The 12156-nt window shown below is 40.9% G+C and overlaps 1 protein-coding gene across 5 annotated transcripts in view; it reads left to right on the forward strand.

Annotated features, from left to right (window-relative positions):
• Positions 1-12156, forward strand: part of UBR1 (ubiquitin protein ligase E3 component n-recognin 1) — a 63719-nt gene that overhangs the window by 1196 nt on the left and 50367 nt on the right. For 4 of the 5 annotated variants that reach the window (XM_039705387.1, XM_039705389.1, XM_039705388.1 and 1 more), the window contains exon 1: positions 1626-1782. The exons of the other annotated variant lie outside the window; for it this stretch is intronic. In XM_039705387.1, coding sequence (XP_039561321.1) covers positions 1702-1782 — 81 coding nt within the window. In that variant the 5' untranslated portion in view covers positions 1626-1701. Of the gene's footprint in view, positions 1-1625; positions 1783-12156 lie in introns of those variants that run through there. 5 annotated transcript variants of the gene reach the window in all.

A 12156-nucleotide genomic window follows, 5' to 3' on the forward strand; every position in this document is an offset into this window, starting at 1 on the left:
TTTAATAATAATTTTTAAAAATAAGTCTAACAGTAAGTCTTGTTCAATCAAAGCAGTTGATTTACATTAGCATAACTTCTAGAACTCCCACAGTAAAGCAAACCCACACTGCTAGTTAGGTGAAAGAGGTGGCCAGGCAAGCTGCTTGACTGGGCTGCAGGGAGCCCTCCTGCTGCTGGACTGGGTTTGTTGCTGTCCTGGAATTCTGCCTTGCTTCTCTTGCTCGACTACATTGGAAGCTGGATTATACAATTGCTAGTGTTGATGCCAAAACAGGTGGAGGACTCCAGTAATTACAGACCAAACTTGGTTGTTGTGTAAACAACACTTCTGGCTAGCGGGCAGCTGTGCTACTGAAAATGATTGGTTACAGATCAGCAACACAGACAGAACAAGATGAAATTGTTAATTGTCTCATGGCAAAATTCACTTTGTATTTTTTACACCTCATACTTAAACCTGTCTCAGTGATGTTGTTTTTAAGTGACAGATTTCAGTAATCTAAAAAAGTCTGCAGGACTTCTTAATAAGAAGATGACCAGTAGCTATGGCAGAGGAGCTACATTCAGATATAAGAGAAGATGTAAGATAAGAACTTTGAGAGTACCTGTGGCTGGGTGCATTGCAAAAAAAATTCATTTAATATACCTGAAAAGATCACCTGTAAACTTTATCCCATCCATACTGATAACTGAAGAAAGTGGAAAAGCTGCTTGGAGGCTTGAAACTGGAAGACTGCAGTGGGATGAGACAGTCTTCCCAATATCCAAGATATCAGGCATTCAGTATGGACCCCAAGATGCAATGCTATGGCTATTTGTTTATTAGGACAGCCTTAGGAAGGTGCAAACACAGGGGATTGTGCAACTGGACTGCAACAATCTGGAAAACTTCCAGCAATGCATAGGCTGTGTTTGTCACATTATCAACCAAGACCCTAAATGCCCTAATCTGCCAAATCTGCTAAGCACCCAGAACAGTAATGATATGCTGTTAGAAGGAGCTGTGGAGGAAAAAGTTTGATCTTGGAGATCTTTTGGTCTTTAGGCATGTAACTCAAGCCACTGTTGCCAAGTTAATAAAATTTCACCATTTGCTTAGCTGGCGTGGGAGCCACACAGAAGTGGTGTGACTTTGCACCTGTGTAGATGAAATTACTTGTGCCATTATCTTGCTAGAAATGGGATGAGGGGACATAGTCCCCTGCATCACGGGAGGCTTACATTAGACATTAGGAGGAATTTCTTCACCGAAAGGGTGATTAAACATTGGAGTGGGCTGCCCAGGGAGGTGCAGTCAATGTCCTGGAGATGGTTAAGGAAAGACTGGACGTGACACCCAGTGCCACGGGCTGGAAGATGAGGTGGTGTTCGGTCGTAGCTTGGACTCGATGATCTCAGACGACTTTTCCAGCCTAATTGACTCTGTGACTCCGTGCCTCCGTAATGCAGGGCGCGAAGTGCACACCTAGACGGTCCGGTTTAGGAGCCTGCACAGGAGCTGCATCCCCGCAGCTCGGCGCACAGGATCAACACGAGCCCCGCGTGCCGGCCGTCCCGAGCGCCGCGGCCGGGCCTTGCTGCGGCCTCCCGCAGGCGGCGCTGCCGAGGCCCCGCGCGGCGTGCGGGCGCAGCGCCCGGTGACGGCGGCGGCTCCTTCCGGGCCGTGACGGCGCCGCCGGCCGCGTCCCTCGCTCTCAAAATGGCGGACGGAGCCGACAGAGGTCCCGCGGCGGGAGCGGCGGGCGGCCGGGCCCCCGCGCAGGCCCCGGAGCGAGCTATGGTGAGGCTGCAGACCGGCGCCGCGCCGCGGTTCCCTTTGCCCGCCTCGGGGGCAGCCCGTGCCCTGCCCGCGCTGCCGCTCGGCCGAGCGGGGCTGGCTGTCCGCGGCTGCCGAGCGGCGCAGTGAAGGGCCGGGACGCGCCGCTCTGCACCCGCCCGGCCAGCCGCTGTCACGGGCCCGCGGGGAAGCGGTTTGTCTCAGTTCCCCGCAGCGTCTCTCAGCCCCTGTCCCGGGTCTTCACTTGACACTTAATGACGGAATTGAGTGACATCAAACTTTGGAAAGCTTCAGAGACAGTCCTTTAAACGTTGGAGTGCATATTGCATCTTTAACCAGAGTCCTTTACCTTTCTTAAAGGTGACTCTACTGTGGAACAAAAAAGGCTGAGTAACAAATTACTGTTCTGCAGTTTGGAGCAGCAAATAGTATAATTTAGAAAGAACATAGGAAACAGTTGTTTGTTGAACAGAACTATTGTTTCTTTTTTCGTTCTGCAAAATAATTGTCTATGGATTTAGTATTTTGTTATTGAACACAATTTGGTGTTGACCCTGTCTAGTGGTACCATGTAAGTGCCTTCTGTGGTTTCCTCCACAAATTCGTGTAGTGATTACTATGTTTGAAACACTTTATCTAGAGGAGTTTAAAACCCAAAGGCTGACAACTTAAGGAAGGAAGGCGGATGGATGTGTATGAGGCACTTTACATTTTATGTTCTATTTTCTGTAACAGTCTGCTCACATAGTATAGTTTTGAAGCTGTTGATTGCTGGTGTTTAAAAGTTGGGTGCTGGCAAGACTGTAGTATTGCTACTTTTTACATGATGCTACACACCACTAATAAAACTAGAAAGCTGTTTACTCATGGAACTTGTCTTGCATGTGGCAGCACTAAGCCAACAACCATTATTCCTTGTACTCTTCTCAGAATTTTAAGTATCTGCAAATCATTAGAAATGCCTCTTTAGTCACAGACTTCATTCTTAAGTGCTGTATATTTCTGTAACTGAAGCAGGCCTACGTGTGGATTTTTTAAAAATCAGGAACAACTTGATTTTAGACTAGGAGAAACATGATTTGATTGCATAGTGTCAAAAATTGCAGCCCAAGACAAGCGATTTCTTAAGCCTGTGAGCTGTGCCTAAAGTCAGTGGTACTAAGGGTAATAGTGGCAATCAGCAGCAAAGCAATGCAATCAACCTTTCATTAATTAGGGACATTAGAGGTTGAGTTAGCCCAAGCAATCCATACAGCTGGTAATAGTGGTATTGTGAAAAAATAGGAGAGAGTTGTTGAAGAGACCCTTAGCTGCTCAAAGGTGATGCTGGTGCACTAAGTTGTCTTAATTTTTATGTGATTTCAGCCAATTGAAAGTGTCTGGACCAGAATTATCATTATTCCAAGGAAGGTAGTTGGCCATCTAGACCATGTTGCCTGCCATACATCCAAGCAAACTGTGGGGATTTTGACAGGGAGTAGGGGCTGTGAGGGTATGTTATAAAAAGGGAGAAGAAGAGCCTGAGATATGTACTTAGGTTGTGTCTGACAGCATTTGTGATGTCAGATAGCAAACCTGGCTATAGTGATGCTAGACAGCTGTAGTCTGGAAGCAGTACACCCAATTTATTGCTGTCCTAAAGATGGTACTAAGTAGGTAGAATATATCCTGCCTGACTTGTGTTTTCACTGTGCAGGGCTGTTCTGAAAGTCGCTGTGGTGCTAGAATTGGAGAGTTGTGAGTTCTTTCTTTGTGGAAAGAACTGGTTAAATAGGGTGAGCTTTGACCTCACTGAACTTGTTGTATTCTCTCTCAATGTCCGAGCAGTCAGACAGACTCTGGCTTCTCTGTTAGTTTCTGGCTTTGAGTGCCATTGGCTGCAGTGCAGCACCTCATCTGGCTGCAAACCCTTCCAGAGTGCTGGGTGCATGATGTAGGATTACGTGAATGATTCTGCAGGAGCCAGCCTGATTCTGGACTGGATGGTGATGACTCAGGTAATAAACTCTTCTGCACCCAGCCCAAGTCAGTGGTGTCTTCTCTGCACTTATCTGCAGCGCTTCAGGTTGGATGACTGTGGTTGAAAATACTTAACTTGGTGTTTCACTGCATTAGTTGGAATTCAGGTCCTGTTTGTGCTTCTGCCTCTCTGTAGTGGCTGTATTGCTTCCTGAGCTGCCCTGGAGGAGAGTGGGCTGAATTTAATGCTAATTAAGTAGTTAACCCTGTCTACCAGACAGTAGTTTACTTTCTTTCCTTTCCCAGCAGCATCCACAGTTTACTTGGCTGGCTGATGGGCTGGACTTGGCTTGTCCAGTAGTTGGCTAGCAGGCATTGCTGGTGGCCTGACAAAAGCCTGCTTTGCAGGCTGGATCCAGCCCTTGGTTGGCTGTCCATTTGTATTCTAAACAAATTCCAGTTTGACTCCTGCCTGCTTTTGTGTCTGCTACCTGGAGCAGGGCTTTGATATTAAGCTATTTTGAGGATTTAAAATTTACACTGAATCTTCATATTTTCATGTATGTGTAGCTTCTCTGTATGTGTAATATTTGTGAAGAAAAGGGATTTTTTAAAAGGTTCTTTCTTTTGCCATCAGTCAGAACTCCTAAAAAAAGCTGAGGTGTAAGTGGTGTAGTGGTCTACAAGAAGAGAAAAGTTTATATTACTAGGATATTTTCTTAAGGCAGGCAAATTCAAAATTTCAGTTGTGTAATATAAAGAGTGATACAGGCACTTGTGCATTTTAAGGTGTTTCAGATCTTTTGTGTCATTCAATGCTTTTACCTAGTCGAGAAAATGTATATGAGGAGTCCTCCTACCCAAAATGTGTTCTAAACAAGTAGTAATATAGAGGGGATGTGCATATTCATGTGCAGGTTATTTCTTGAAATTAGTGAAATCTGAGTCAGGCCTCTTTTTTGGAGTTGCAGTGTCTTCTAAACTGAATTGAACTGCTTAGACCAGATGACATGTCCATAGAATTTTACTCTGTTAAGTTAAATTTGTTTAAAACTTAGTTTTAGGTAAGCCGTGGAATCCTTTGGTGTCACTAAGCCCTGAAATGCACACGGTCAAAGCTGCTGTATTTAGAACAGTGCAGCATATTGGCAGAACAGTGTTTACTGTACACTTGTGTCAGTGTCCAAGGAATGGAGTTGTTGCAGCAGGTAACTGGAGCATGGCCCAGGTCCTGTTTGCATCCCTGTATATTTACTGAAGTGCTTTCACATTGTTGTGGCAGCTGGTAGCGCTGTTTTTTTCTTCCCTGTCAGCTTTCATGTTTACTTATATTTATTGGTAGTGTTTGTGGCTTTTTTAGTGCAGGTCTGATTGTCAAGGTGTCTGTTATGTTTGCTCGAGTCTGCATAAAGTGCACAACGTGTGGTTGCTCTAGTCCAGTATGGTATTGCAGCTGTGAGAGGTATGTTTGTGGCTTTTGTGGCTCAACTGATTGCAAAGGTATCTGTTATGTTTGCTCGAGTCCGCATAAAGTGCACAACGTGTGGTTGCTCTAGTCCAGTATGGTATTGCAGCTGTGAGAGGTATGTGGCTCCAGGAGAAAGCAGTGGATATTCCTTGATAACATGTGACTGTTTCAGTGTCTCCTAGATGTCACAGCAATAGAGAAGTTAGGGATACACAGGTTGAATTTGGTGTGTGAGGGAAAGTGTTTGAGGGATGCTGAGTGGTAAATATGGATAGAATCACCTGAATTTTTTTTAAACATTCCTTCACTGCAGAATTAGACTGTGTATAGTGGGTCTTAAAATTGAGGATAATTGGAAAATTAGGTAAGTGTGAATACACTGTAAGAGAATTAAAAAAAAAGCAGTGATGTTGTTTTCCACACCCTGCATACCGCATTCTTCCATTAATGGATTACTTCTTTGTAAATATTCACTGTAGTTGTGTGTTTTGAAGTGCAGCCTGGTGCTTGGTAAGATATTTAATGGATGTTGTGTTCCTTCAAATGTAGGAGACCACAGGATGGATGTTAAGGATCAAAGAAAGAACAAAAGCATTTTCTTTGTTTCTCTCAAAACAAAATAAAAATGATCTGTCAAATGAATAGTCAGAACTTAATATTCTGTGAGATTTTGAAATTGAATTTTATAAGTAACTCTGCAAAGATGATTTTGCTATTTTTATAGGGAGAATAACTTTTTCCCCAAAATAAGTATTTTGCACATTGTTTTGGTTTACTGTGTGGTACTAAATTTTTGCTTCCTCTGGTATTAATTGTATGTTGCTATCTACTAAATGGAGGTTTCACCAAAAAATTTGGAACATGACACCGTGATTAGATTGTGTGCCTCAAAGACTTGAAAATTAGTTCCAGAATTCCTGACCATTTTGCTTGTTGAACCTGCTTGTAGTAGTATCCTGCCAATTTTGCAGTTTATTGAGGCTGGAGTGTCCACTTGGTAGGGAGGTACAACTGAGATACCTGCAGCATGGTGGAGAGAGCTACAGGCCCTGATTTGACTCCAGTTGTCTCCTTGGGCAGCAGATTGCCTTCAGGTGCTCACTCCCATGAGCTGCAGCTGTGCTCTGTGCTTTTGGAGGTGCCTGTGATTTAAAAGTGACCTGCAGTTTTTTCCAAGAAGTTGAGCAACTTGGGTCTGTGTGTTGTTTACCCTGAAGAAGACTTTAGTTTTAGCTGTCCAGCAGCTGAATCAGTAACAGATGATGCTGGTGGTTACTTGCCCTTCTCTGGTGGTCCCAGTTTGCTGGGGTTCAGCTCAGCTGGTAGCCCTGGGTGGCTGCTGGACTCGAGGTGGGTTGTGCTCTAGACCAAGCTTCAGTAGTCTGGCTGGTTTTGAGTCTCATTCCAAGTGGGCAAACACCTGCATCATTAAAGCATATTTTGGCATGAATTGGCACCCTGCTTTGGCTCAGGGGCCAAAGTTAAATGACTGAAGAGATCAAAAAGTTCTTTTATGTCTTCAGGTCAATGTTGATGTTTTGTTAGCACAACGTTAGACACTCTTGAATGTTACCCACGTTGTGCCAAGGGAAAAAAACACAAACTTTAGAAACCTAACTTCCTTCTTTTAGTGTGATTACTGATATCTAGAGCAGATTGGATATTAAAGTTTGGTAGTATGGTTTGGTTTTTTTAGCCATGTTATATAAAGGAGCTGACAGATGCATCAGAAAACAGATATTTTGTATTTGAGTTCTATACAGTAATTTCTACAGCTTAGCTTCTCTACGAAAACTATTACGAATGTGACAAAACAAATAAAGTAGGTTTACATTTTAACTCCTTGAAGTTAGAATTTATACTCCTAAAAAAAATTGATTTAAGGCAGGGAAGAAGAAATACGTTAATTTCTAATATTTATTTTTGAAGCCTCTTCTTTCTGGAATATATATGTTTGAGGCTGAAATAGATTGCCTTGTCTTCTTGGTTTTTTACTAAAAATAATGCCTAGGTGTTCTGTACTCTAGTTGGATCTTATTTTCAGTACATTAGAAAACTAGTAATTTTAAACCAAAATAATAAGAAGGAAAAATGTAGGAGCCAAAATTTTGAAAGAGCCCTTATATGAAAATGTTAGTTCAAGAATCCTTTGAACTTTGCTTTTCAAAGAAATTTCAAGTATTCTGCCTACTTATCAGAGAACTTGTGCATATTTATCCTTTTAAAATGTCATATCTTTCCTCAATTAGTTAGACAATATCAGAATAAACATTTTCTGAGATGCTGTTCTGCTAATCTCTGTTTAATTTCTACTGTGCCTTAAAGGAAAGCTGCCTTTTGCATTTGGTATTTATGTTGAATGGCACCTGCTTGAAATCAGTATGCCCCCAGCATTTTAAATATTTACTTTTAAAAGCCTGCTTTTTCTAGCTGCTTGAACAGGCAGCTGGTATTGTCATCTTGTGCCTGACAGATTTTTGCTATGCATAACAAAGTATTTTACTAGTCCTTCTAACTGGAATGCTGGACCAGGTACAGGTTTTATTTCATGCTACTGGTAGTGTCTGTTCCTTCATAATTTCTTGTTTAATGTTCATAAATATTAATATTCCTTTTCACTGGTTAGATTAATATATAGATCTAATAATAGCCTTGAAATTTAGGCAATCACTTTTGCACTAAAAGATCAGCTTGTCAATCAGTGCAGTTAAAGTACGGCTGCTTTTTAGAAGCTGTTAGTTTCAAAAGGCTTCAGAGTTCCAAGAGAACTGTGCTTAGAAGGTAGATCAAAAATTGTCATGGAAGCAACAACTACTGAATTAGTGTGCACGATAAACCTCTGCAATGATAAGGGAATTGTCATAGTGGCGGGAAATCTCATTTGGTGCTTGGTCTGCAGGTGAAAAGTGAATTGAGAGTGTTGTTAACTTTTTCCTCCTTTTTTTTCTTATACACTTCTTTCTCTCTTGTTCCTGTTATTATTTTTAGTATTCATAAATGGAATGTGTTTGTGAAAGACAAAATTTGGTATGGATATATTTGCTATATCAATGACATATTTTGCGTATTTTATAGCCGTATTTGTAGGCAAATAGAATTTCTCAGCCTCTGACCTTTTGGCATAATGCTTATTTAAAGGATTTGGAAAAAGCTACAAATTGTCCTTTTACATGTAGGATACATCTGCATATTTGGTTGAAATTGACATTTGAGAAGGAAAATCTGTGGTTACACATAGGAAGAAATATTAGTTTGATCCCACAGAGGAGGAGGTTTCCCATGCCATAGAAGAAATTGTTTCCTAATGGTTTGCTCTCAAGTGATATTGTGAAGCAGTTCTTCTGTCACAGTATTTTTCTGTGAAGAGTCAATAAAGATGACAAATTACTATTTTTGTTATACTGCACAAATCAAATATGTTGGACAAAGTGGTTTCTGTGTTTGCTCTTCTGACAATGCTGCTAACACTTGAGAAAAACAGCTTTGCAACTCCTCCTGCCTCCCTTTTTCTTCCTCTTTTATGAAGTTTGAGAATTATTCAAATCCTAAAAAAGGTGAATGTGACAGGAAGGTGTGATTGAAGAAGGCAATGAGATGTGTCTGCAGCAGGTTAGAGATATAAAATATAAAAGCAGAAATAGGAGACAATGTGTATCTTTGACATGCACTGTTCACTAGTGTCAGGTTCTTGAGTGTCACCTTTGCCTGCTGTTTCCAGTACCTGTGAATGAATGCCTGCTAACATGGTGTGGATGTTACTTTTCCTCTGCAGGAAAGGTTGTGGTGTGCTGCTGCAATGAGAGCTCCCTTAGCTCATTGTGGTCCCTGTTTGTGGGGGTTTTATTTCAGGGTATGTGTATGTCCACAAGGGCCCATATGGTGACGTGGCTGTTTCTTGGAAAACTTTAATTAAAAGTGAGAAAATGACCAAGAAACCTATTGAAAGAACTCTACTAAGGTCACTAATACAAATATTTAAAAGCTGACCAATTTCAGAATTCAGATTTTAGATGAAGCACTAATTTGCTTCAAATGTCAAGATGGTTCTTTTTTTTAAATCAGTAATTTGAAGTTTGCAGTCCAAAAATATTTTCCAGTGGTATAGTGTCAGTTGAAGTGGAGTGTTCTCAGCCAGCTTCCTCTGTGCTTTCCTGTTAGCTTACAGTATGTGGGCCCCTGTGAGTGGGGTGTGAGTCCCTGGGGGCTGTGGAGAGCTGACTGATAGTATTATTTTGGTTACATGGTAACATTTCTTCCTTAATTGTGTTATTTCAGGGCTTCTGCCTCTTTCTCTAGCATTTCAAATTTACTGTTCAGTGGAATCAAATCTGGAAAATAACTTTTCTCTAGAGCTTACTAGTAGCAGAAATTAGAAGAGTAATAGAGATTGACAAAGAAACAATATTTTTCCTTTGGAAGCATTTGAATCATATGTTTTTTTAATATCTGTAGCAATTGAGCACTTGACAGGTATGAGCTCAGGTAAGGGAATGAGTGAGCAGAGGGAAAGTGGGACTTCTGAAACTATTGAGTTTCACTGTGTGGGCACAAGGGGACAAAGAGTCAAGTTGAATCAATGGAGGGTCAAGTTTAATCTAGGGGGTGTTTTATTTGGCAGATTTTGTATTGTTAAAAGTTTTGTATGTAATTTTATAATTTTGAACATAATATAGTAAAAAGATTTTGATGAAAGGAATAAAATGTTTCTCATAGGAGGCACAGAGGGTATGGGATAGGTCTGAAGTTTAGCCTGGTGCAGTTTTTAGAAATAAGAAAAATAGTCTTGTTTTTCTTGTGAGTATAATGGGTATTTCCTGGGTGATCTACAGACTGAGCATATATTTTAGTGCTCTTACCAGAAGGCAGACAGCCTGCTTGAGAAAGTTCTCTTGCTTCCCTTGTTCCCTCTTCTTTCCTACTTCCTGTCCTCTCTTCTTGGAACAACACTTAAATAGAATTAAAAGCTTTGCACAAGAATGCTTGAAATGCTTGTGAGTTTGACTGTGTGAGAACCCATTTTATACATCTGGCAGATTTTCAGGGAAGCTTAGCCCTGTGTTTCTTGGAGCTATGACGTGCTCTGGACCAACAACACAGAAGCTAAACTTGCACCATCTCCTGGGAACTTGGGTCATTGAGATAGAAGGGGACAGATTGGGATTCACTTGTGCTCTGTGAACAGAGTGTGCCACGGGACCACATCCCACCCTCCTGCATTTAAAAAATACAGTGACCAAATTGGGAGGGGAATTTGATGAAGGCATGATGCAGTATAGGTAAGATAAAACAAAAACTAGATACAGGAGGAAACATGTTTAAGCAGAAACACTAAATTATGAAGTTTAATTATGATAAGAATAATTCACTTCCACTCATCTTAAATCAGATGCATTAAAAAAATAAACACATGATCGAGTAATTAAGTTTTCAGCTACCTCTTAGAATTTAATGTCTTTCTCAGACCCATCAGCTGTGTGTGATATTTTTGTTTTTTCAGTGTTAACATGCAACTATCTGATAAATTTGGATTTAATTTCTAGTTCTTTTTTACAATTTAGTGTTATTATGCCCGGGGTAAGCATCACTTTTATTTAATAAAAACGTTTCTAGGTAGTTGAAAAATTTAAATACGTTAATTAAAATAAAAATACAGCCATTAAATTAGTTTCCTTTTCTTTTTGTTCCTCAGATCTGGATATGTGTGTGTATATATATATATGTACATATATACATATATATCTGATCTGGATATATATAAAATAAATACATACCTATATATCTGAACACATGTATGTATATGTATACAGATTACATATACATTACATATGTGTGTATGCTACAGCTTTTATGAGCAATACAGTAATTTCAGTGGTGCTTACTGCTCAGGTGAAATTCTGGAACAAAATCAGATTTATCTGTTAGCATTGGAATTAAAACAACTGGTTCCATTCACTTTTTTGGGTGGGTCTTCATTTTCAGATGATAATGGATAGGTTTGAATGCTTTGTGGTTCAAGGAATCTGATTTGACTGATCAAGCTGCTGCACTTACAAAATAAGAATATTCTAATGTGGTTGTGGGCGAATGTGCTGTTCTGCTTGACCACATTATCCATGGCTTATCTTTTCCATCAGCTTCTGCCATGCATTTTCACCATGATAAATGAGGTAATGGGCTACCTAAGGGTAATGCTGAGGAAGATTAATGGCCAAAAAAATAAAGGATTGAGGATTTTTTGGTTTTCACCTAAAAAGTTAAATAGTCTAGTTCTTTGAACCTACTTTCAAAGGTCTGAACCTTTTGGTGGTTGCTTTGCTCGTTCCCTACTTGCTGGTCTGGAGAAAATACCCTTTAGAGCTTCATGAAGTTACATATGTATTTTTTTTTATTGCACTCATCTTCAATCTTTTGTGCAATTTTGGGCCTTACAATATAAGAGGGATGCAAACCTATTGGAGAGCATCCAGAGGAGGGCAGCAAGGATGGCAAAGGCCTAGAAGGGGAAGCTGTGTGGAGAGCAGCTGGGGTCACTTGGTCTGTTCACCTGGAGGAGACTGAGGGGAGACCTCACTGCAGTCTGCAGCTTCCTTGTGAGGGGAGGAGGAGGGACAGGCACTGATCTCATCTCTCGGGTTACAGTGGTGAGACCTGAGGGAACAGCGTGGGATTGCGTCAGGAGAGATTTGGGTTGGATATTAGGAAAAGGTTTTTCCTCCAAAGGATGGTTGGGCACTGGAACAGGCTTCCTGGAGAAGTGGTTTGGCTCCAGTCTTGCCAGAGTTCAAGAAGCATCTGGTCAATGCTCTTAGGCACATGGTGTGGTTCTCGGGGCTGTCCTGTTTTGGACTTAAAGATCCTTGTGAGTCTGTTCCAACGTAGGATATTCTATAATACATGAATTTTAACCAAGGTTGTGTTTGAAAGGATGTTGTCTTTAAGAGCTTTGTCTG

The sequence above is a fragment of the Passer montanus genome, unplaced genomic scaffold (genome assembly GCF_014805655.1).
Source record: "Passer montanus isolate IOZ18808 unplaced genomic scaffold, ASM1480565v1 scaffold18, whole genome shotgun sequence".
Taxonomy (NCBI): domain Eukaryota; kingdom Metazoa; phylum Chordata; class Aves; order Passeriformes; family Passeridae; genus Passer; species Passer montanus.